Source organism: Zootoca vivipara, chromosome 15 (assembly GCF_963506605.1).
Source record: "Zootoca vivipara chromosome 15, rZooViv1.1, whole genome shotgun sequence".
NCBI classification, from domain to species: Eukaryota; Metazoa; Chordata; class Lepidosauria; order Squamata; family Lacertidae; genus Zootoca; species Zootoca vivipara.
Genome location: NC_083290.1, coordinates 44,965,824 through 44,986,195, shown reverse-complemented (window position 1 = coordinate 44,986,195; position 20,372 = coordinate 44,965,824). Strand labels below are relative to the sequence as shown.

The following is a 20,372-nucleotide window of genomic DNA, read 5'->3' as shown; positions in this document are numbered from 1 at the left end:
AAGTGCCGAAGGAGAGTGAGTGACTGAAGCGCCGCCGCAAAGGCAGCCTGAGCGGCACCCAGCGGCCACGCAGACCGGGCTGCCTCGCCGCCGCCGCCGCCTCTTCGTTGTTCGCGTAGCGTGGGGGGTGCAGGGGGACTCGAGTGCTAAAATCCACGGGTTAGGGGGTGCAAATTACCTGCCTTGCCCCGGGTGCTGACAACCCACGCTACGCCACTGCACCAGCCTGATGTCAAGCAGCTGCACTGGCACACCCTGCACTGGCAGGGTCCCCCTCTTGGCCTCGCTGATGGGGTCCAAAGGAAAGCACTAGCTTGGCTGCAGCAGGAGTTGCCAGACGGAGGTGTACAAGGTGCCATGCCATCCAACCATTTGAGGCTCCACTCTGGATTTGTGTCGGGCTTCTCCTGAGCATTCTCTTCCCCGATGATGACTTGCAAGGCAGCAGAGATTTCAGATCAGTTTTCCTTCCCAGGTTGCTGAGCTCCACCCGCCCCTCATTTCCCATGCTCATACATGCATACCATCAAAATTTCAGAGTTGGAAGGGACAGCAAGGCTCCTCTCTCTAGTCCATCTCCTGCAATAGAGGAATCTTGCCCAATGTGGGGCTTGAGCCCACGACCCTGAGATTAACAGCCTCATGCTCTACCAACTGGGAGACTGCACCACGCTCATATATTAGAAATGTTTGCTTTCTGAAACTTGTTTAGAGACATTTTGATGAATCCAAACGCCGGCTCAGGATGAGCGGTTCTTGCCCAACCCGCAAACGCAACACGTTTGCGAGAAGCGAGCCCCTTTTGCTGGCGCGCCCCATCCGCCTGGCTTCCCAGGTCTGCCTGCCTGCCTGCAGCTCTGCCTCTGCTCCTCTTCTAGCCCCAGCGCTTGGCGGCTCCTCCGCCGAAAGGTCACCGCCCCGCCCGCCCGGCCGGCCATTCGCCCGCGGAGGCGCCCCCGCGCCGTTCTCCCGGGCCCCGCCTCCTCCTCCCTTCGAGTTCCTCGGCGCCCGTTACTGGTCGCCGGCGGCTGCGGGTCGAGCGAGGGGCGCGGCGATGGCGCTGCTGGGCCTGCTGCTGGGCCTGCTGCTGGCGCTGCGCAGCGTGGGCCTGCTTTCTGCGCTGGGTGAGCGAGCCTGCTGCGCGTCCGAAGCGCCCCCCGCCCCGCCTCCTCGGAGGGGAAGGGCGTCCTTTGGATCTGTCTCCGGGCGCATTGCCCGAGAGGGGACGACGAGAGGGCCGGGAAGCGCCGCTGCCTGCGGGGGCCGAGCAGGGGGGGGGGCGGCGGCCGCGTTGCTGCCCCTTCTGCTGCTCTGCTGCTGCCCGGGTCAGGCCTGACCCGGCGGCGGAGCTGGGACCCTGCACGAGCCGAGGCGCAGAGTCAGGCTCCGAGGAAGAAGCTGCTCTGACTGGGGCGCCTCTTTGCTGCAGAATGAGGGTGAGGGGCACGAAGGCCGCCTTCCTTGGCCCCTCAACTCCGGCCCTTGGAAAAGTCACAGCTACACTGCAAATGTGTGGTTACATACATACAAACCTTAGCTGTCATGGCTCCATGCCATATATGCTGAAAAACGGTAATTGGTTGAGAGGGCTGAAAATTATTGCAAAATTATTTTCCTGTAATGCCCACCCAGAGTTTATCTAAGTGCAGTATATTAACGGATAAATGGCTATAGAAGGGTCTCTCCTGTCTAGGGTCTCAGCGAACATTCCTCCAAGTGACTGTTCCTCAGAGGATCCCATCTTACGTCACTGGAAATACGGTATTGTGTTTCATTATGAAAAGTGTTCTACCTGACCTTTTATTCCAGACTGCCCTGTCAAGGCTGTTTACTTTTAGGGTTGCCATATTTCAAAAAGTAAAAACCAGGACATCCCAAAAGTTGTTGACCCCAACATTGTTGACTGATTTTTCATTTGACTTGCCTAAGATCCAGGACAAAGAGCCACCTTTCAGAAATCCCCCCTGGATGTCAATTTTGCCTTTGAAATATTGGTAATGTCTGGGGAAATCTGGATGTATGGCAGCCCTGAATTAAAAGATTTTTTTAATGCTAACTTTTAAAACCAACAATGTTAATTTGAGCAGCAGCAGACAAATCTGGTTTGCACGAGGCAGTTAGTGAAGCTATGGCTTACTGAGACTGCGCAAACGTTAGAGTTCCTGGAGAACTTGGCCCCATCCTGGTCCCTTTTACTGCCACATTGTGCAGAACTAAGCCAACTCCCACATCATCCCATAAAGATAAATGCTTATGTTTGGGGAAGCGGGGGAGGGCAAGAAAAACGTCCCACCACTAATGTGAACAAGGTTCCTCTTGCAGGTAGCCTAGAGACAGGAACAGGAGCACTCCTCTTAGGGGGTGGACATTTTGCTGTGGATCCCATTTGTAGCATTGTGAAGCACTGCAGGGAAACCACTGTTCTAATCCCACTTCCATTACCGTATTATTATTATTAAAGCCATTATTATTATTATTAATTTAAATTTCTGTACTGACCTTCATGATTGAAATGAACCTGGCTTGCAGTGGCAGCAAGCCATTTATTAAAATCTGTTCTTAATCTGTTTTATCTTTTTATTACATGGGACACCTCTCAGGGGAGTGTGCACAAATTCTTTGCATAGGCTGGAGTTTACTGTGTAAAAACTATAGCATGCTTAACCCTTTGGCTATTGCAGGAAAGGATGACCTTTGATATTGATATAAATGGAAAGCCATATATCATTCATCTGAAGCAACAGTGAGTAGAATAAATAACTGGGATTTGCCAGTTCTATAAGACAATTGCAATCTTGTTTAATAAATCCTGGTAGCGTCTAGAAAGATTTCCTGGAAAGATTTCCTGAGGAAGAGAGGGGACACAGCACTCTGCTCTCCTCTGTAAAGAAAACAAGCTTACTTTCAGAAGCAAATCTTAATACCCTCCTGGGGTGCCAACGTGAATAAAACATGGGGGGGGGGGTAAGCCCTGCCCTGAATAATTGATCAAATGATGCAGCACACACAGACCATTTCTGGAGCTGCATGCCAGGGGGGTTGGGATGGCGGGGCCAGCGACAAATACTGGGTGCACCCTTGTGTGGCAGACATGCCAGCCATGCAAAATTCAAAGATTCATACACCCACCCCACCCCCCACCTTCATCCAGGCAAGCAAGAGGTGTGATAACTGTTCCATGACGCATTCCAGCCATGCAGAAGCACTTTGGGAGGCTAAGATGCTTTTTCTTAAATGTTGCCAAGAGCCACCCCAAAAGGCCTTGCGGGCTCCTTGTGCACATCCTTGCGCTGATGGTACACATTAGTTGGATACTGCTCTGAGTCACTGTCACATGTCAGGACATGACAGCAGGCACACCATTTCTCCCTCTTTCCCTATTTTCCGTACCACCTTTGTGTATTTTTTATGCTTTCTTTGTAGATCCTTTTTAACCAATGATTTCAGAGTTTATACGTATAGCCATGGAGGGTCAGCAGTGTCTTTTGTTCCTCCCATTCAGGTAAGATTCTCTCAAGTGCAGGAAACAGGTTTCTCTTTGAGTGCCTGTCGTTCGAGCTGCATTAGACCTGCCAACCAATTTTTTAAAATACAGTGGTACCTCTGGTTGTGAACGGGATCCATTCCAGAGGCCCGTCCGCAACATGAAAAGGCCGCATCCTGAAGTGCTGTGTCTGCGCACACGCGTGACACAATTCAGTGCTTCTGTGCGTGCGCCGAACCCGAAAGTAACCCGGAAGACTTCCGAGTTCGGCGTGCCCGTAACCTGAAAAGACGTAACCCACAGCAGACGTAACATGAGGTATGACTGTAGATTAACTATACAGTAGTAGTTTTAACTGATTAGTTAAAATATATATGTTGATAATAATAAGAAAGTAGGGAATTTTCAAAGCACACATCCTTTCAAACAAAAACAGACATCCTTACACAGAGTGTGCCACACAGTAGCATAGCCGGGGGTGGGGAGGATCATGGCAGTTGTTGGTCATTTCAGGTGCTGCAGGCTAGCACCTGAAATCGGTGGCCGGTTGCCCGGAACAAAGCTCAACAACTTTGGTCTGCTCCTGCACTGGTGGGGGTTGTTAGGCCGCTGGTGCCACATGTGCATTTTGTTTCACTAGCAGCAGCAGCAGCGGCGGACTGGCCCAGTGCACAAATTCATATGCAGGTTCCAATGCACCCATGGTTAGGCAATATGCAGCAGAGAAGCAATGGATAGGTGCATGTGTGTCTAGTTTGGGGGTACTAGCCACAAATGCCCTGCTTCAGCTCTCTTTTTGACATGACCCCTTCCTTTCTGAGGTTTTGTCTTCTATCCTCACATGACGATGGCATAGGGCCCCCCCCCTGCTGCAGACAGGAATCGTGCAGCTTACTGCATTACTTTTCTAGGTTATAAAAAGGTCTGAAAGAAATGGGATACTAGAATAGCCTTGTTATGAGTACCAAAGACTCGAGGAAAAATCTGCAAGTTCAAGAATAACTGAGCTCTAGCCAAGACCCACAGAAGGGAGGGAACTACAATTGGTTCTAGACACAATTTTGCTTGTAGAGAACTAAGGTGCTTATAGTTTTAAATTCCACAAATATACCAAATATTAGAACATTATATTCTTCCTATAAATAACACATGTTGAAGCAGTAAAAAAAAATTTAGGTGTGGTAAAAATAAATAAACATTGCATATATTTCAATCGTTCTTCATAGTTCATAGTTCATTTACCCCTTCCTCTATAAGTACCCCCCTCCACAAACACACACACACACATTTCTGGAAATTTTATATCTGTGACACTTCACCCTTTCTCACCCACTGCTTTTGCATTCCACTTTCCCCACACACTTTTCCTACTTGAGCAGGCACATATCCAGAAACCTTAGCTAGTGGGGAATCAGTGCTTAGTGGGTATACGGCACCAGGAAGCTCAACCTGAGGGTTTTTGGAAACAAGCCTAGATACCCCACTCTCTGTGCTGCTGGAGCAGCTTTCAATGGACTCTCCATGTGAGCACCAACCTGACTGTGACCAGAAGGGAAACTGCAGTTGGTCAGCCCAAGAGGAAAGGTGAGTAACTGCATAGTTTGGAGTAACAACCCCAAATTTAGCCTGTTAGCCTCTCATTTAAATTATGTGCTCTAGGGTTGGATTTCATATAGCAGTGTATGTATTTCACTTTTGAGTTGCCCCCTGGTAGTAGATAAATTAATCTGATTACTCTTTCTAGCGCAATTGCTACTATCAAGGCTACATTGAAGGCTATACTGATTCCATTGTGATGCTCAGCACCTGCCTTGGGCTTAGGTGAGACCTATGTGTTATTCTTGAACAGAACCCTTTGTTCCTCAGTCCCAAGTTCAGCTGCCTGCAGAGCAAGGATAACCCCACTGAAATTGGATATCCTGCTTAATAAGCCAGAGTGGCAAAGTATAACTAGGCATGGATGAATCAGCCTCTTCACAAACACACACATGGTAAAAGTCAAAGTATAAATTGAACTGCCTTTTATAACTGACATATATAAACATTTACTTCTCACCAGTTACATGCAATCTTAAGTATACATTTCCCAAATGGCTCCTGTGAACACACACTGAGGTCTGTTCATTTTATATGGATTGCCATACATGCACACCTGATACAACAGAATAGTCGGGTGTTCTACTCAGTAAAGTTAAAGGGACCCCTGACCGTTAAGTCCAGTCACGAACGACTCTGGGGTTGCGGTGCTTTACTGGCCGAGGGAGCCGGCGTTTTGTCTGCACACAGCTGGCCAGCATGACAAAGCCGCTTCTGGCAAACCAGAGCAGCACATGGAAACACCGTTTACCTTCCCGCTGTAGCGGTTCCTATTTATCTACTTGCACTTTGACATGCTTTCAAACTGCTAGGTTGGCAGGAGCTGGGACCAAGCAACGGGAGCTCACCCCATTGCAGGGATTCGAACTGCCAACCTTCTGATCGGCAAGCCCTAGGCACTGTGGTTTTTGTTTAGTAGCCTACTCAGGGAAAAGGCTGTCTTTTTCAGTTTTCTTTCAAATGGGATTATTTTCATCCCATTTCAGCTTCTCCTATATTAGGGATGGGCAAACCCCTGGACTGTGGGCCAGATTTGGCCTACCAGGTCCCGCTGTTTGGCCTAAAGGCCTTTCCCCATGAACCATGCCTACGTTCTCCACGCTGATGCCATATGTGGTAGGTCAGATGTAAAAACACAGTTGGATTGGCTGCTCACACAGCCAGTCCCTGCAGAAAGTAGGATTGAGCTCCTTGCCACCAGCTGAAGCACTGCATTGGACTGAAATAGGAATTTAGCTTTTGGCTACCAAGTCATGGTTTGCAACATCAACATTTTTTGGGGGTGGGGGGCTTCTTTTCCACTTTATCTCCTCCTAACAGTGGGCTGTTGCAGTTTGAGAACAGCAGCTACGGAATTGAGCCAGTTGAATCTGCTTCCGGATTTCAGCATCTTGTTTATCAGATTGAATATGAAGATACAGAGCATCCACTTTCTGAACAGAATTATTCCATTAGATGGAGTTCAGGAATAACGCCAAGGGTAGAATCGGGAATACCAGTGAGTGCTTTTCTTCTTTAAAGAAAATTGTGTGTATAGATCCAAAACAAAATAGTAACATGTGCACCTATGCATGCTCCCTCCCTCCCTCCCCCCTAAGCAGTAGGAGTTCCTGGGAGAAGCCTTTTCAAGGCCAGCTTTCTTTCAATGAGAACTGCCCCCGCCCCCAGACTTCAGTGCTTGTAAATGTTTGTCTATATACATGTGCATGCAGAACAGAGGTGAGAACACAGTCAACAGAGAAAGCAATATGGGCCTTAAGTAGCACCAGTCCCCTAAAAGCAAACCTACTGCTTGATTTCTAGGTGCAAGACCTTGCCGCCGCCGCCCCCAACAATAGAGCTGTTTGTTTTCTGAGCTCCTAGAAAGCATATACTCTCTGGCAGAACACTGCTTTTCTTCTCAGCTTTCACACTGACAGCTATGGTGCCCTGCTGGCTCTCTGAGCATCAGCTTCATTGCTGAGCAGTGTGTGATGCTCACCTCTGCAGCCTAATTCTGTGCATGTTTCATCAGAAGTAGGTGCCACTGTTTTGACTGAGGTTAGTGTGCACATGATTGCAACCTTAAAGGGAGACTACAAAATCAAGAAATAAAAATGTGGAAATGCTGTCCACATCTAAGGAAGTCAGCAGAGTCCAGTGAAAAACAGCTCCAAAGGGCTTTGCGAAAGCAACAAATGTTGTCTCTGCAGAGAGGTGGAACCAAGTGTGGTAGGCTCTGCCCTGCTGGAGGAGCTCGTTGCTTATTGGTTGTGTAATTAGGTGTTCATCTCTGCATAGAAAGGAATGTGCCCTCAGTTTGAAAAACATTCCACATCTTTGTCTTAAGCCACATTCACACCATACATTTAAACACTATGATACAAGTTTAAACAGTAATGCCTTCCCTCAAATAATTCTGGGGCCTCTTTCCCAGTCCTGTATGCCTTTTGAATGAACATGTTGAGGATAGAGAATCAGGCTATTGGTCTTCCTAGCTGAGCCATGAGGAACCTGTGCTCCCCCACCAAATGTTGGACTACAGTTCCTACTGGCCCCAGCCAGTATGACCAATGCCTGGGAACCCACCTGCCCCCATCTCTCCAGGCCTTGATGCAACCCCAATCGGCCAGATACCTAGCCTACATTTTGAATTCTGATTCAGCAGCATTTAGAGTTCTACCTGTGACTTTTCATGATGTTAGTATGAGTGCAGTAATGGTATGTTCTTTCTTGAATTACAATAGGTTAACTTCAGCACCACGAGATATGTGGAAATGCACATAGTTGTGGCCAAGGGATTGGTAGGTTTATTTGAAGAGCTCCCTGCTGGTCCCCCCCCCCCAACTTCAAGCTTCCATTACAATGTTCTTCATATACAAACATAAGAAGAGAATACTCATTGGGTCCAGCATCCCGTTCTCATGGTGGCCAACCAGATGCCCATGGGAATCCTTCAAGCAGGATTTGTGTGTGACAGAACGTGGGCAATTCCCAGCCTCCTACGTCTGGCAGTGGACGGGAAACATCCTGAGTTCTAGGATAATGAGAGTAGGAGGAAAAGCTCTCTGCTCACTTTCTCGATATTAAATAATAATAATAATTTATACCCCGTCCATCTGGCTGGGTTTCCCCAGCCACTCTGGGCGGCTTCCAACAAAATATTAAAATACAATGGTCCGTTAAACATTAAAAGCTTCCCTAAACAGGGCTGCCTTCAGATGTCTTCCAAACATCAGATAGTTGTTTATCTCTTTGACATCTGATGGGAGGGCATTCCGCAGGGCGGGTGCCACTACCGAGAAGTCCCTCTGTCTGGTTCCCTGTAACTTCGCTTCTCGCAATGAGGGAACCGCCAGAAGGCCCTCAGTGCTGGAGTGGAGACACTCCTTCAGGTATACTGGGCTGAGGCCGTTTAGGGCTTTACAGGTCAGCACCAACACTTTGAATTGTGCTCGGAAACATAGTGGGAGCTAATGTAGGTCTTTCAAGACCGGTGTTATGTGGTCTCGGCGGTCACTCCCAGTCACCAGTCTAGCTGCTGCATTCTGGATCAGTTGTAGTTTCCGGGTCACCTTCAAAGGTAGCCCCACGTAGAGCGCATTGCAGTAGTCCAAGCGAGAGATAACTAGACCATGCACCACTCTGGCTAGACAGTCTGCAGGCAGGCAGGGTCTCAGCCTGTGTACCAGATGGAGCTGGTAGACAACTGCCCTGGACACAAAATTGACCTGCGCCTCCATGGACAGCTGTGAGTCCAAATGTCTCCCAGGCTGCGCACCTGGTCCTTCAGAAGTACAGTCACACCATTCAGGACTAGGGAGTCCTCCACACCCACCCGCCCCCTATCCCCCAAGAACAGTACTTCTGTCTTGTCAGGATTCAACCTCAATCTGTTAGCCACCATCCATCCTCCAACTGCCTCCAGACACTCAGACAGGACCTTAACCGCCTTCACTGGTTCCGATTTAAAAGAGAGGTAGAGCTGGGTATCATCCACATACTGATGGACACCCAGCCCAAACCCCCTGATGATCTCTCCCAGCGGCTGCATATAGATGTTAAAAAGCATGGGGGAGAGGACAGAACCCTGAGGCACCCCACAAGTGAGAGCCCAGGGGTCTGAACACTCATCCCCCAACACCACTTTCTGAACACGGCCCAGGAGGAAGGAGCGGAACCACTGTATGACAGTGCCCCCAGCTCCCAACCCCTCTAGACGGTCCAGAAGGATGTTATGGTCGATGGTGTCAAAAGCCGCTGAGAGATCCAGCAGAACTAGGAAACAGCTGTCACCTTTGTCTCTAGCCTGTCGGAGATCATCAACCAGTGCAACCAAGGCAGTTTCAGTCCCATGATGAGGCCTGAATCCCGACTGGAAGGGATCCAAATGGTCCGCTTCTTCCAGGCGTGCCTGGAGTTGTTCAGCAACCACCCGCTCAATCACCTTGCCCAAGAATGGAAGATTTGAGACTGGGCGATAGTTGGCCATATTGGCCGCATCTAAAGATGTTTTTTTGAGAAGTGGTTTAATGACCGCCTCTTTCAGCAGATCTGGGAAGGCTCCCTCACAGCAAAGCATTCACCACCCCGGGGAGCCCATTGCCCAGCCCTTCCTGGCTTGCTTTTATAAGACAGGATGGGCAAGGATCAAGGAGACAGGTGGTTGGTTTCACTTGTCCAAGCAGCCTGTCCACATCCTCGGTGGTAACAGATTGGAATTGATCCCACCCTGACCCTGATCCCACGGTGGCATCTACCTTTCATCCCCCTCAGCTCCAGGGAAAACCATGGGGCTGTCCAGGTTCCGTGCAATCAGAGCGGGCCAGACAGTCAATAGCCCTGGTTAACTGCATTCCAGCGGGCCACCAGGGAATCAGCTGAGAGGCCATCAACATGGGATGAAACATCCCCTACTGCTCTCTGGAAACCATTTGGATCCATTAAGTAGCGGGGGTGGACAATCTGAATCGGTCCCACCTCCCTGCAGAGGAGAAGGGTCGTGGAGAAGTCCATAATCTTACTCACCTTTGTTGTCATAGAAAGGGCCTCAAAGGTCATGTAATCCAACCCCCTGTAATGCAGGAACTACATCTAAATAATGCAACCTCTGTTAAAAAAACTTCCCAGAAAAGGAGATTCCTCCACCTCCCAAGCTAGTCTGTCCCACTGTCAAACAGCTCTTGCTTGCCCTGTTTTAGATATGGCAGCCCCCATGGGAGCCTCTCCCCATTGGCAGCCATCCTGAGTCTGAAATGTGTATCCTGGCCCAGAAAATGTGGTGGCTTCTAGCTTAGAGCATCTTCAGTGAGCCTGATGCAATGTGTGAAGTGGCTGGCTAATGAGAAAATCTTACTCTTTCCCAGTATGACTATATGGGTTCAGATGAAGATGTTGTGATGAAGAAAATCACTCAGCTCATCAGCTTTATCAACACGGTAAGTCAATGACATCAGGCAACCTTAGTCAAAGTTTTGCTGGGCACAACAGCCCAGATCTATTTAAATATATTTATAAATGGTCCGGAATCTGGTAGAACAGTTGCTGCTACATCTAGAATGGTTTGGTCTTTTAAGGGAAAATAAGATCAAGGGAAGAAGGTTACTCAAAATTAAGATAATGAAATGTGGCGTCCTTGGTTTCGTAGGTCTAAAAACAATGAATGCTGTAAAGGAAAAAATAGTATTATCTAACATGGCAGATTGAATATTATGTTAAGCAGAATATTATTCTATTTGTTTACTATCTTTTGCTTTAAAGAAATGTCATGCAAATCCTGAAATACTGTTCAAAGGTAGAGGGTGTGTGCGCCAGTATATATACTTTAATCAATCTTATTTTTGTAATATAGTTTGGTATGGATTTTTTTAAGATGTCACCCCTCATATGAATAAATGAACGAAGCTGAACCCATCCCAGATTCATGATATCTCCTGGCTCTGCCCCCCAAAGCATGTCCAACCTCAACAGCCCCCTCAACAAAAAACACTATGTTCTGTATAACATTGTGTGGATGTTACTCAAAAAAGCAGCATATAAATAATTCCATAGGGAATTAGGATTTAGGGAAGTTTAGGGAAGCTTTTAATGTTTAACAGGCTATTGTATTTTAATATTTTGTTGGAAGCCGCCCAGTGTGGAAACCCAGCCAGATGGGTGGGGTATAAGTAATAAATAGTAGTAGTAGTAATAATAATAATAATAATAATAATAATAATAATAATAATAATAATAATTAATACTACAATTCCTCTAGCTGGGGACTGAACTCTGAACATGTAAAGCCTGTGGCCTCTATTGAACTTAACAATATTGCTCCTATTTTCAGATGTTTTACAAACTCAACATGAAGATTATACTGTCCTCTATGGAGTTTTGGAAAGACAAGGATAAGATCTCCACCACAGGGACAGCCAATGAGTTACTGGAAAAGTTTGTGGACTGGAAACCGGTCCACCTTGCTCTACGACCCCACGATATCGCATTCTTGTTTGTGTAAGGAGTGTGTTCCCCCCGTTATTAAAGAATGCCTGTATTAAAGCCTTTGGTGTTGCCTGAGTGGACAACATGGCCAAAGTGCTGGGCAGGCAGGAGAGAGGGAGAGGGCTGTGAAGAGCAGTCCGAACAGTTGGGGGCTCCGTGCATGTGAGGGAGGGACATGGTTGGCAGCAAAGAGGCATGTGAGGGAAGCAAGTATCCAATGACAGTCTTATATGGACTTGCACTGGTCCATGTAGATCAGCGTTGTCTATATTGATGGGCAGCGTCTCTCCAGGACCTGTGGCAAAGAAGGGCTTTCTTTCCCATCACCTGCTTGCTAGCTGGAGATGCTTCCAGTGATTGAACTTTGGTGCTCTGCCACTGAGCTGTGGTCCTTGAGTTCTGAATGCAGGTGAGAAGCTAAGTCCACCGAGCCCAGTACTCTGGGAATCTCCAAAGAAGGATCCTGAGTGGAGATGTTGAGGGCTGAACCTGGGACTTTATGTGTGCAATGCACATACCCTCCTGCGAGCTGCAAAGGGGCCACTGCTCAGCTGCAGCAGATAATAACTCATGCAATGGAACAGTGTGTATGTCAAGTTGTTTTAAATGTATAAGCCAGCCAAGCTTTCTTCATCTCAGCAATCTCAGGCTGCATCAGGCACCCCCAAACTGCGGCCCTCCAGATGTTTTGGGCTACAACTCCCATGATCCCTAGCTAACAGGACAAGTGGTCAGGGATGATGGGAATTGTAGTCCAAAACATCTGGAGAGCCGAAGTTTGGGGATGCCTGGGCTGCATTCACACAATTAAAGCATCACTTTAAACAGTCATGGCTTCCCCCAAAGAATTCTGGGAATTGTAGTTGGTTAAGGGTGCTGTGAGTTATTTGGAGAACCATTTGGAGAACAGAGTTACAGTTCTCAGATTGGTTTAAGAGTCAATCTCATGTCACAGGGAACCCTAGAATATGTAGCTCTGTGAGGGGATTAGGCATCTCCTAATAACTCTCAGCGGGACGCGGGTGGCACTGTGGGTTAAACCACAGAGCCTAGGGCTTGCCAATCAGAAGGTCGGCGGTTCGAATCCCCGCAACAGGGTGAGCTCCCGTTGCTCGGTCCCAGCTCCTGCCAACCTAGCAGTTCGAAAGCACATCAAAGTGCAAGTAGATAAATAGGTACTACTCTGGCGGGAAAGTAAACAGTGTTTCTGTGTGCTGCTCTGGTTCGCCAGAAGCGGCTTAGTCATGCTGGCCGCGTGACCTGGAAGCTGTACGCCGGCTCCCTCAGCCAATAACGCGAGATGAGCGCCGCAACCCCAGAGTCGGTCACGACTGGACCTAATGGTCAGGGGTCCCATTACCCTTTACCTTTAATAACTCTCAGCACCCTTAACAAACTACAGTTTCCAGGATTATTTGGGGGAAGCACTGACTGTTTAAAGTGGTATATTTAAATGCATGATGTGAAAGTGGCCTGTTAAAAGGTGGCAACCCCCCCCCATTGTTGCTGCTGTTGTTAAACATTTGGGAGGCAGAATTCTTGCTGATCTACTCTAGAGCCTGATGCTTACAGATCTTTTGTCAATCCCTCTGATAATGAGGCCCAGACAGGGAGCAGGCTGGCAGAGAAGTGACAGGTCACTCCTTCCCTCCTCTACTATATAGAATCATAGAATTGTAGAGCTGAAAGGGTCCCTGAGGATCATCTAGTTCAACCTCCTGCAATGCAGGAATGTGCAGCTGCCCCATGTGGGGTTTGGGGTGGTGTTGAAGAGGCATCCCAGGAAAGTACACAGATGCCTGCCCCTGTCTCCCCCCCCCAAAAAAAGAGCTGTTATGTAAGTAAGTGTTCCTTTTTATGCTTTTTGCTAAGGTGCTAATTGCAACAAAAGCATAATTCCTTTCTTCCTCACCCCAGCTACAGGAACAGGGGTGATTCTGTGGGGTCAACATTTGCAAGAAAGATGTGCCACAGACCTTCTTCTGCAGCAGTTGCCATGGTAAGGCTGCATTGCTGAACTGTTCTTGATTTCTTAATACGTTTTGATATATTTGGGCCAAACCAGACTTGAGGTTAAACACATGACTTCAGCTGAAGTGGACATTTCTGCTCTATAAAGTCTGAGCACCCTTGAGACCATGGGGTGGGGAGTAGAGATGTCCTCTCATTCCTTGACTGTTAAGCTTATTCAGAAGTCTTTCTTGAAAGCTTTTTGAAAGTTCAAGTACACTGCACTACTACTACTACTACTACTACTAATAATAATAATAATAATAATAATAAATTATTTATACCCCACCCATCTGGCTGGGTTTCTCCAGCCACTCTGGGTGGCTTCCAACAGAAGTATTAAAATACAATAATCTATTAAACATTAAAAGCTTCCCTAAACAGGGTTGCCTTCAGATGTCCTCTAAAAGTTTGGTAGTTGTTTTTCTCTTTGACATCTGGTGACTGGATCACTTTTATCTGTATGTTTGTTGATGGTCTCAAAGAACTTGCAATAGGTCAGTAAGACAGGACTTGCTCTTGCTTAAGCCATGCTGCTGTGCTTCAGTAGAGTTTGTTGGTTTTTTAAATCTGTAACAATACTTTTCACCAGTTTTCCCAGGACAGGCATTAAGATAACTGGCCTGTAACTTCTAGGATTCCCCCCCCCCCTGGATCCCTTTTGTAAATGGGTGTTACATTGGCTGCTTTCCAGTCCTCAGGTACAGAGACTGATTTTGAGGGATAAGTTATGGGTGTGGGTTTTTTTAGAAGAGCGGCAATTTCACTTTCGAGTTCTTTGAGAACACCTTCCAGAACTGGTGATTTGTTGGTTTTTATTTGTCTACTAGTTGGCCCTGCCGCGCGTTGCAGTGGCTAATCCCTGTGACTGCCCCCACCCTGTCCTGATCCATGACCTATTCTGTTCCTCCCCCCCCTACTCCCTCTTCCCCCCATCCCCCACCCAGGCAAGTCAATACCTCCATTCGGCCTGGTCTGTAAAGTCTGTAAAGGCCTGTTTTCAGTTGGTTGCTGTGGAATGTTGTGATGCCACCGATTGTCTGCAGCCAATGGAGACGCTGCTTCTCTGTTCTATTTCCCAGCATGCACTTTTATCTGTTTGGTGTGTTCTGAAACACGGGGTTTTGGGGTTTTTATGTTTCCCAGGTGTGACATCTGTTTTAGCAAAACTTTATAATAACCTTTGGACATTCGCTTGGGACATTGTGTCAAAAATTGACTGCAATCGGTGAAGCGGTTTCGGAGAAAAGTGGATAATAACCCACATGCCCAGTTTACATTATATATATAGATAGATTACTCCTAGAAGTGTTGCTTTAGTGCAGCAAATCCACTTTATAAAAGAAGCAGACCAGCAGTTAGAAAAGTGAAGGTCAATTACATTGAATAGCATAGGAAGAACAAATTATTGACACCTCACCAAAGCTCAGGCCAAATACTCAATAATACACCTGAGATAGGTCCATGTGTTTTACCTGTGAAGGGGATATCTTTGTGCATGTAAATGCTATCGTGCCTCTCCCTAGGTCGTCCTGTCCCCCCCCCCCAATATGCCTACAAGGTCAATTGTTAGGCCACACACAGTTCTGGTCCTCAGAGTTGTTTTTTCTTCTTGCTTTTGCCATTGTTGTTTTTTGTTCTTCCTGTCCCTGATGTCTCAGCTTGCAAGCAAACTGAAGGCTCCTGGGAGAGGGTGACAAGAAGGCTTTGAGTAGCGATTTTGCCCAAAGCACCAAGCAGAGTTTCTAAACCCAGGCTCCTTGGGGCAAAGGCCTGTACTCTTGTACCCTTTAAAGCCCTCCTGCACAATAAAGATGTAGTAGTAGTAGTAGTAGTAGTAGCAGCAGCAGCAGCAGTAGTAGTAATTCATAGCTGTTAGCCATTAATGTTCATGTGCTCTTACTTAGTATGAAAATGGGATCACGCTGGAGACCTTCTCTGTGATCGTGGCACAGCTGCTGGGATTCAGCCTAGGACTGTTCTTCGACAACTCAAGACAATGCCACTGTCCAGGCACTTGCTTAATGAGTACCGATGCTGTGTAAGAGCCTTTGTTGCTTCATTCATCATTAGCATGGTGCTAAGTCAAAACCTGGCTATTTTATCAGTATCAACCTTCCCCAACCTGGTGCCCTCCCAGTGTTTTGGACAACAGCTCCCTCTAGTCCCAGGATAGGACAGCCATGCTGGCCTTGGCTAGGGGGAGTTGTGGTCCAAAACATCTGGAGGGTTCAAGATTGGGGAAGGTCTATCTAGCTGTCTGTTAGATAGATAAACTATTTAATCCAGGCATCCCCAAACTGCAACCCTCCAGATGTTTGGGGCTACAATTCCCATCTTCCCTGACCACTGGTCCTGCTAGCTAGGGATCAGGGGAGTTGTAGGCCAAAACATCTGGAGGGTCGCAGTTTGGGGATGCGTGATCTAATCTATCCTAGCCACTTCCCAGCCTTCTAAGAAAAGCCATCCACATGGAGGCAATAGAGACTGAAACCGTCCCCTGGTGGTACACCATTACTGCCTCCTGCAGAAGTGAACATCTGCCATTCTCCCCTAGGATGGGGTGGGAAGGTTGAGAGGGGGAAGGGCAGCACCATAGAAGGGTCCTGAAGCAGGCAAGCTCTCCCCACACTTCCGCCACCTGTTTTAATGGCAGGTATTCTGCTAGAGAGCCCCGGGTCCTGTTGACCCCCCCCTCCCCACAAAAAAGTGCCAAGCAATTAGGAGCAGCTCATCAGGAGTGCTCACTAGTTTCCTGACCAGTGGGCGACAACCCTCAGTGGCCTTGTTCTGTACCTTATGTGTTTTTACAGGTCTGGAATGTGCCCTTGATTTCTGAGGTGCCTCTTGTTTGCCCAGAGGGAGGGAAAAGAGGCATATGCATAGAAACTTGCCCTGCCATACCAAGGCATAAGTCACATTTGTTGCTCCACTGAGTCCTGGCCTCCACTGGGCCCTATGGCCCGTGGGAAGGTTGTCCAGAAGGGAATGTGGTCCTTGGGCTGAAAAATATTCCCTACCTCAGGTTAACTGAGACAAATAATCTTAAAGTAGCGTGTCTAGAAGAGTTGCTATATCAGGGTGAAGGGCCTTAGCCAAGCTTTCTCCCTGTCCTGCCACTTTCCCACACATAAGGATGTGGGGTGGGGGGTATTGCTGCTTCTTCTTCTTCTTCCTCCTCCTCCTCCTCCTCCTCCTCCTCCTCTTCTTCTTCTTCTTCTTCTTCAAGTTTCAAACACACACACACACACACACACACACACACGTTTACATTAAACCATAGTCCATATCAGTACCTTTATGGGGTTCCCTGAACCCCTAGGCTTCCTTCCACCCCTCCCTTGGCTTCCAAAATGTTTATTCCTTTTTTAACTGCATCTAATTGCATTTATCCAAATTATTGTACTTCATTTTTATCCTTTGTTATTTTAAATTACAAGTGCTATGTCAATCCTGCTAACGTTTTTAGATTTTTTTCCCTTAAAAAAGCCCAGCAATTTTGGTCAATCCAATGGGTAGATCACTGCCATTTTTTAATAGTGGGAGTAGATACCAGTCTCTTGGGAGTTGGACATGCGTGGTATATTAATCCCACATCTTTTGCCCAGTATCTTTTTTTTGTATTTTTTTGTATTAGTTTTCTAGCAACAAATATCAAAACCATTTCCAAACATACATTCTTCATTTCCCCCCCTTCCAGTTGACTTCCTTCAGCTTCCCCTCTGGTTTGTTACATTAAATGATACAATGATACAATCTGCTATTACTTATCTGTCAAAATGTTATTACATTGTTATTCTTTGTGCATTTTGTTAAGTAAAGTTGTGAATGTTTATTCAAATCCTGCTACCAAGCCCATTTCTTTCAGTTGTTTCTGCAGATAGTTTATGAAAGGTTCCCATTCTATTGTCTTTTCCATATAGCTGATTCCGCAGAGTTCATCCATTTCCCATTTGCCATTATGCTTTTGCAGGTGTTTCTCCAGTCTTCCAGTTTTGTGCTACTAGAATTCTTCTCGCTGTTGTCGCGTGCATGAATATTTTCCATTTCTCTTTTGGCAGTCCTTGATCAGAAATACCTAGTAAAAACGCTTCTGGGTTTTTTTTAAAAAACAAACGTCATTTTAAACATTTTTTCCAGTTCGTTATATATCATCTCCCAAATTATTTTGATAATACTACATACCCACCACATATGATAAAAGGTACCCTCCAAAGGTTTTTGATTCTGTTCTATACATTTTGGCCAGCTTAATCGGTGTTATACCATCTATACAATATATAATTCTCTTTCAATAAAATACAGTCTGTGAATTTCATATTTACTTTCCAAAGTTTTTCCCATTCTTCAAATTGTATATTATGACCCACATCTTGTGCCCACTTAATCATTACTGACTTAACTTCTTCATCCTTCGTTTCCCATTGCAATAACATATTATACACTTTCTTAAGTAATTTGAAATTCTCATCTATTATCTCTCTTTGGAATCTAGAGATTGTATAACCAAATCCTTTCTTATTATCTTCCTTAAAGATTTCATTTATCTGTCTATGTCAGTGTTTCTCAACCAGTGTGCCTCCAGATGTTTTGGGACTACAACTCCCATCATTCCTGACCACTGGTCTTGCTAGCTAGGGATGATGGGAGTTGTAGTCCCAAAACATCTGGAGGCACACTGGTTGAGAAACACTGGTCTATGTTGTAGCCAGCTTTGAAAGTATTCCTTCAACTCATCATAATCTTTCAATTTTAACTTTCCTTCCTGTTGGCCATATTTCTTTCTTTGTTGTCATTTTAAATGATAGTGATTCAATAGGCGATAACCACCATTAAGTTTTTTTTGTTCTAATAAGTCTTTATATTTTCCCCCAATCTTTTATTAAAGATTTTCTTATTATATGATTGTGAAATCCTTTATGTACTTTGGTTTTTCCATACCACAAATATGCAGGCCAGCCAAATCTGTTATCATGTCCCTCCTGTTCTATTGCTGCCTCTTTCTCCAATTTGATCTAATCCCGAATCCAAGTAAGGCATGCTGCTTCATAATAAATTCTGAAATCTGGAAGGGAAAAGCCTCCTCTTTCTTTTACATCTGTAAGTATTTTATGTTTTATTCTTGGTCTTTTCCCACACCAGATAAATTTAGAAATATATTTTTGCCATTTTTTGAAGCAGATGCTATTGAAGCAAAAGAGGAACATTTTTGACAAGGCATTCATTTTAATTGCTGCAATTCTTCCTAAAAAAGAAAGATTCATCCTACTCCAAATTTCTAAAATCCTTTTTATTTCATTCCACATTTTTTCATGATTTTCTTTTTATATATTGAGATTCCTGTTTGTTAACCATGTTCCTAAATACTTTACTTTTTGTGGATTTCTATATCCAAACTCTGGGAGAGTTCCCTCTTTTCTGATTCTCTAAGATTTTTGACTAATAATTTAGTTTTGTTTTTATTCAGTTTAAACCCTGCCACTTGTCCAAACTTTTGGATCTTTTTCTGAGAGTTTTTTGGATCTTCTACTGTAATTACCAAATCATCTGCAAATGCTTTCATTTAAAATTCATTTTTACCTGTTCTTATTCCTATAATTTCATTGTCGGCTCTAATATTCTGTGCTAAAACTTCCAGGACCAGGATGAACAAATGTGGTGATGACAGACAATCTTGTATAGTTTCTTTCTGTATTTTACACTGATTTGTTAATGATTAATTTTGCACTCTGTTCTGAATATATGGCTTGTATTCCCTTAATGAACTTTTCTTCAATTTCCATTTCCTCCAGCACTCTTATCATGAAATCCCAGGACAAGTTGTCAAATGCTTTTTCAGCGTCTATAAACATTAATACCGCTTGTTTCTCATTTCAAACTTCCAGGTACTCCATTATGTTTATAACATTTCTAATATTATCTTTCATTTGCCTGCCTGGAAGGAAACCAGCTTGGTCTGGATGGATGTATTTTTCCAATACCTTCACCATTCTGTTGGCCAAAATGTATGCAAATAGTTTGTAATCATTATTCAAAAATGAAATAGGTCTGTAATTTTTGACCAGCATTACATCTGAGTCCTGTTTTGTAATTAATTTTATATATGCATCTTTCCATGTTCCTGGGATTTCTCCTGTTTTTAAAATCTCATTCCCCTTAAGGGAATAACAAGTTATTCATTAAAAAATTTTATAACACTTTGCTGAAAGTCCATCTGGTCCTTTGCATGATTTATTGCATCTAGTAATTATTGTAATGTTATTTCTGTGTTTAACAGTGTAAATCTATCTTCATTTACTTTCGGTAAATTGCTCTTTTTTATATATTCCTCTATCTGCACCTTCCTTTCTGATCCTTTTCTATACAGGTCTGTGAAGTATTTAACAAAAGCTTCCTTTGTTTCTTTCAATTTATCTGTATATTTGCCATTTAATTTTATTTTATTTACATAATTTTTATGTTCGTTTTTTCTTATTTGCCATGCTAACAACTTTCCTGGCTTGTTGGCATGTTCAAAATATGTTTCTTTCATTCTTTTAATTTTCCAACCTATTTCTTCATTAATACTCATTGAATATTGTGTTTGTAATAGCTTAATTGCCTGTTTAATTGGTTCTTTATTTGGTTTTTTTGCCAGTTCTCCCCCCCCCCTAAAATTTCATCTAAAATTTCCTTCTTTTTCTTTCCCCTTAATTTCCTTTTTATTACATTCTGTTGAATAAACAGTCCCCTCATGACTGCTATACTAGTGTCCCATACTGTTTGCAGTTTGGTTTCTTTGTTAAGATTTAGTTTGAAATAATCTCCCAGTGTTTTTTTT

General features: G+C 45.1%; 1 protein-coding gene across 12 annotated transcripts in view; it reads left to right on the top strand.

Moving 5' to 3' along the window:
• The first annotated feature begins 1,006 nt into the window (after window positions 1-1,006).
• LOC118096848 (disintegrin and metalloproteinase domain-containing protein 2) overlaps window positions 1,007-20,372 on the top strand; it is a 74,783-nt gene continuing 55,417 nt past the window's right edge. For 5 of the 12 annotated variants that reach the window (XM_035139127.2, XM_060268475.1, XM_060268472.1 and 2 more), the window contains exons 1-11: window positions 1,295-1,572; window positions 1,694-1,761; window positions 2,682-2,743; window positions 3,424-3,502; window positions 5,229-5,305; window positions 6,401-6,578; window positions 7,807-7,863; window positions 10,426-10,497; window positions 11,388-11,554; window positions 13,460-13,541; window positions 15,460-15,593. In XM_035139127.2, coding sequence (XP_034995018.1) covers window positions 1,431-1,572; window positions 1,694-1,761; window positions 2,682-2,743; window positions 3,424-3,502; window positions 5,229-5,305; window positions 6,401-6,578; window positions 7,807-7,863; window positions 10,426-10,497; window positions 11,388-11,554; window positions 13,460-13,541; window positions 15,460-15,593 — 1,118 coding nt within the window. In that variant the 5' untranslated portion in view covers window positions 1,295-1,430. Of the gene's footprint in view, window positions 1,125-1,294; window positions 3,503-3,619; window positions 5,069-5,228; window positions 5,306-6,400; window positions 6,579-7,806; window positions 7,864-10,425; window positions 10,498-11,387; window positions 11,555-13,459; window positions 13,542-15,459; window positions 15,594-20,372 lie in introns of those variants that run through there. The other 7 variants (XM_060268474.1, XM_060268473.1, XM_060268478.1 and 4 more) reach the window with 7 other exon arrangements.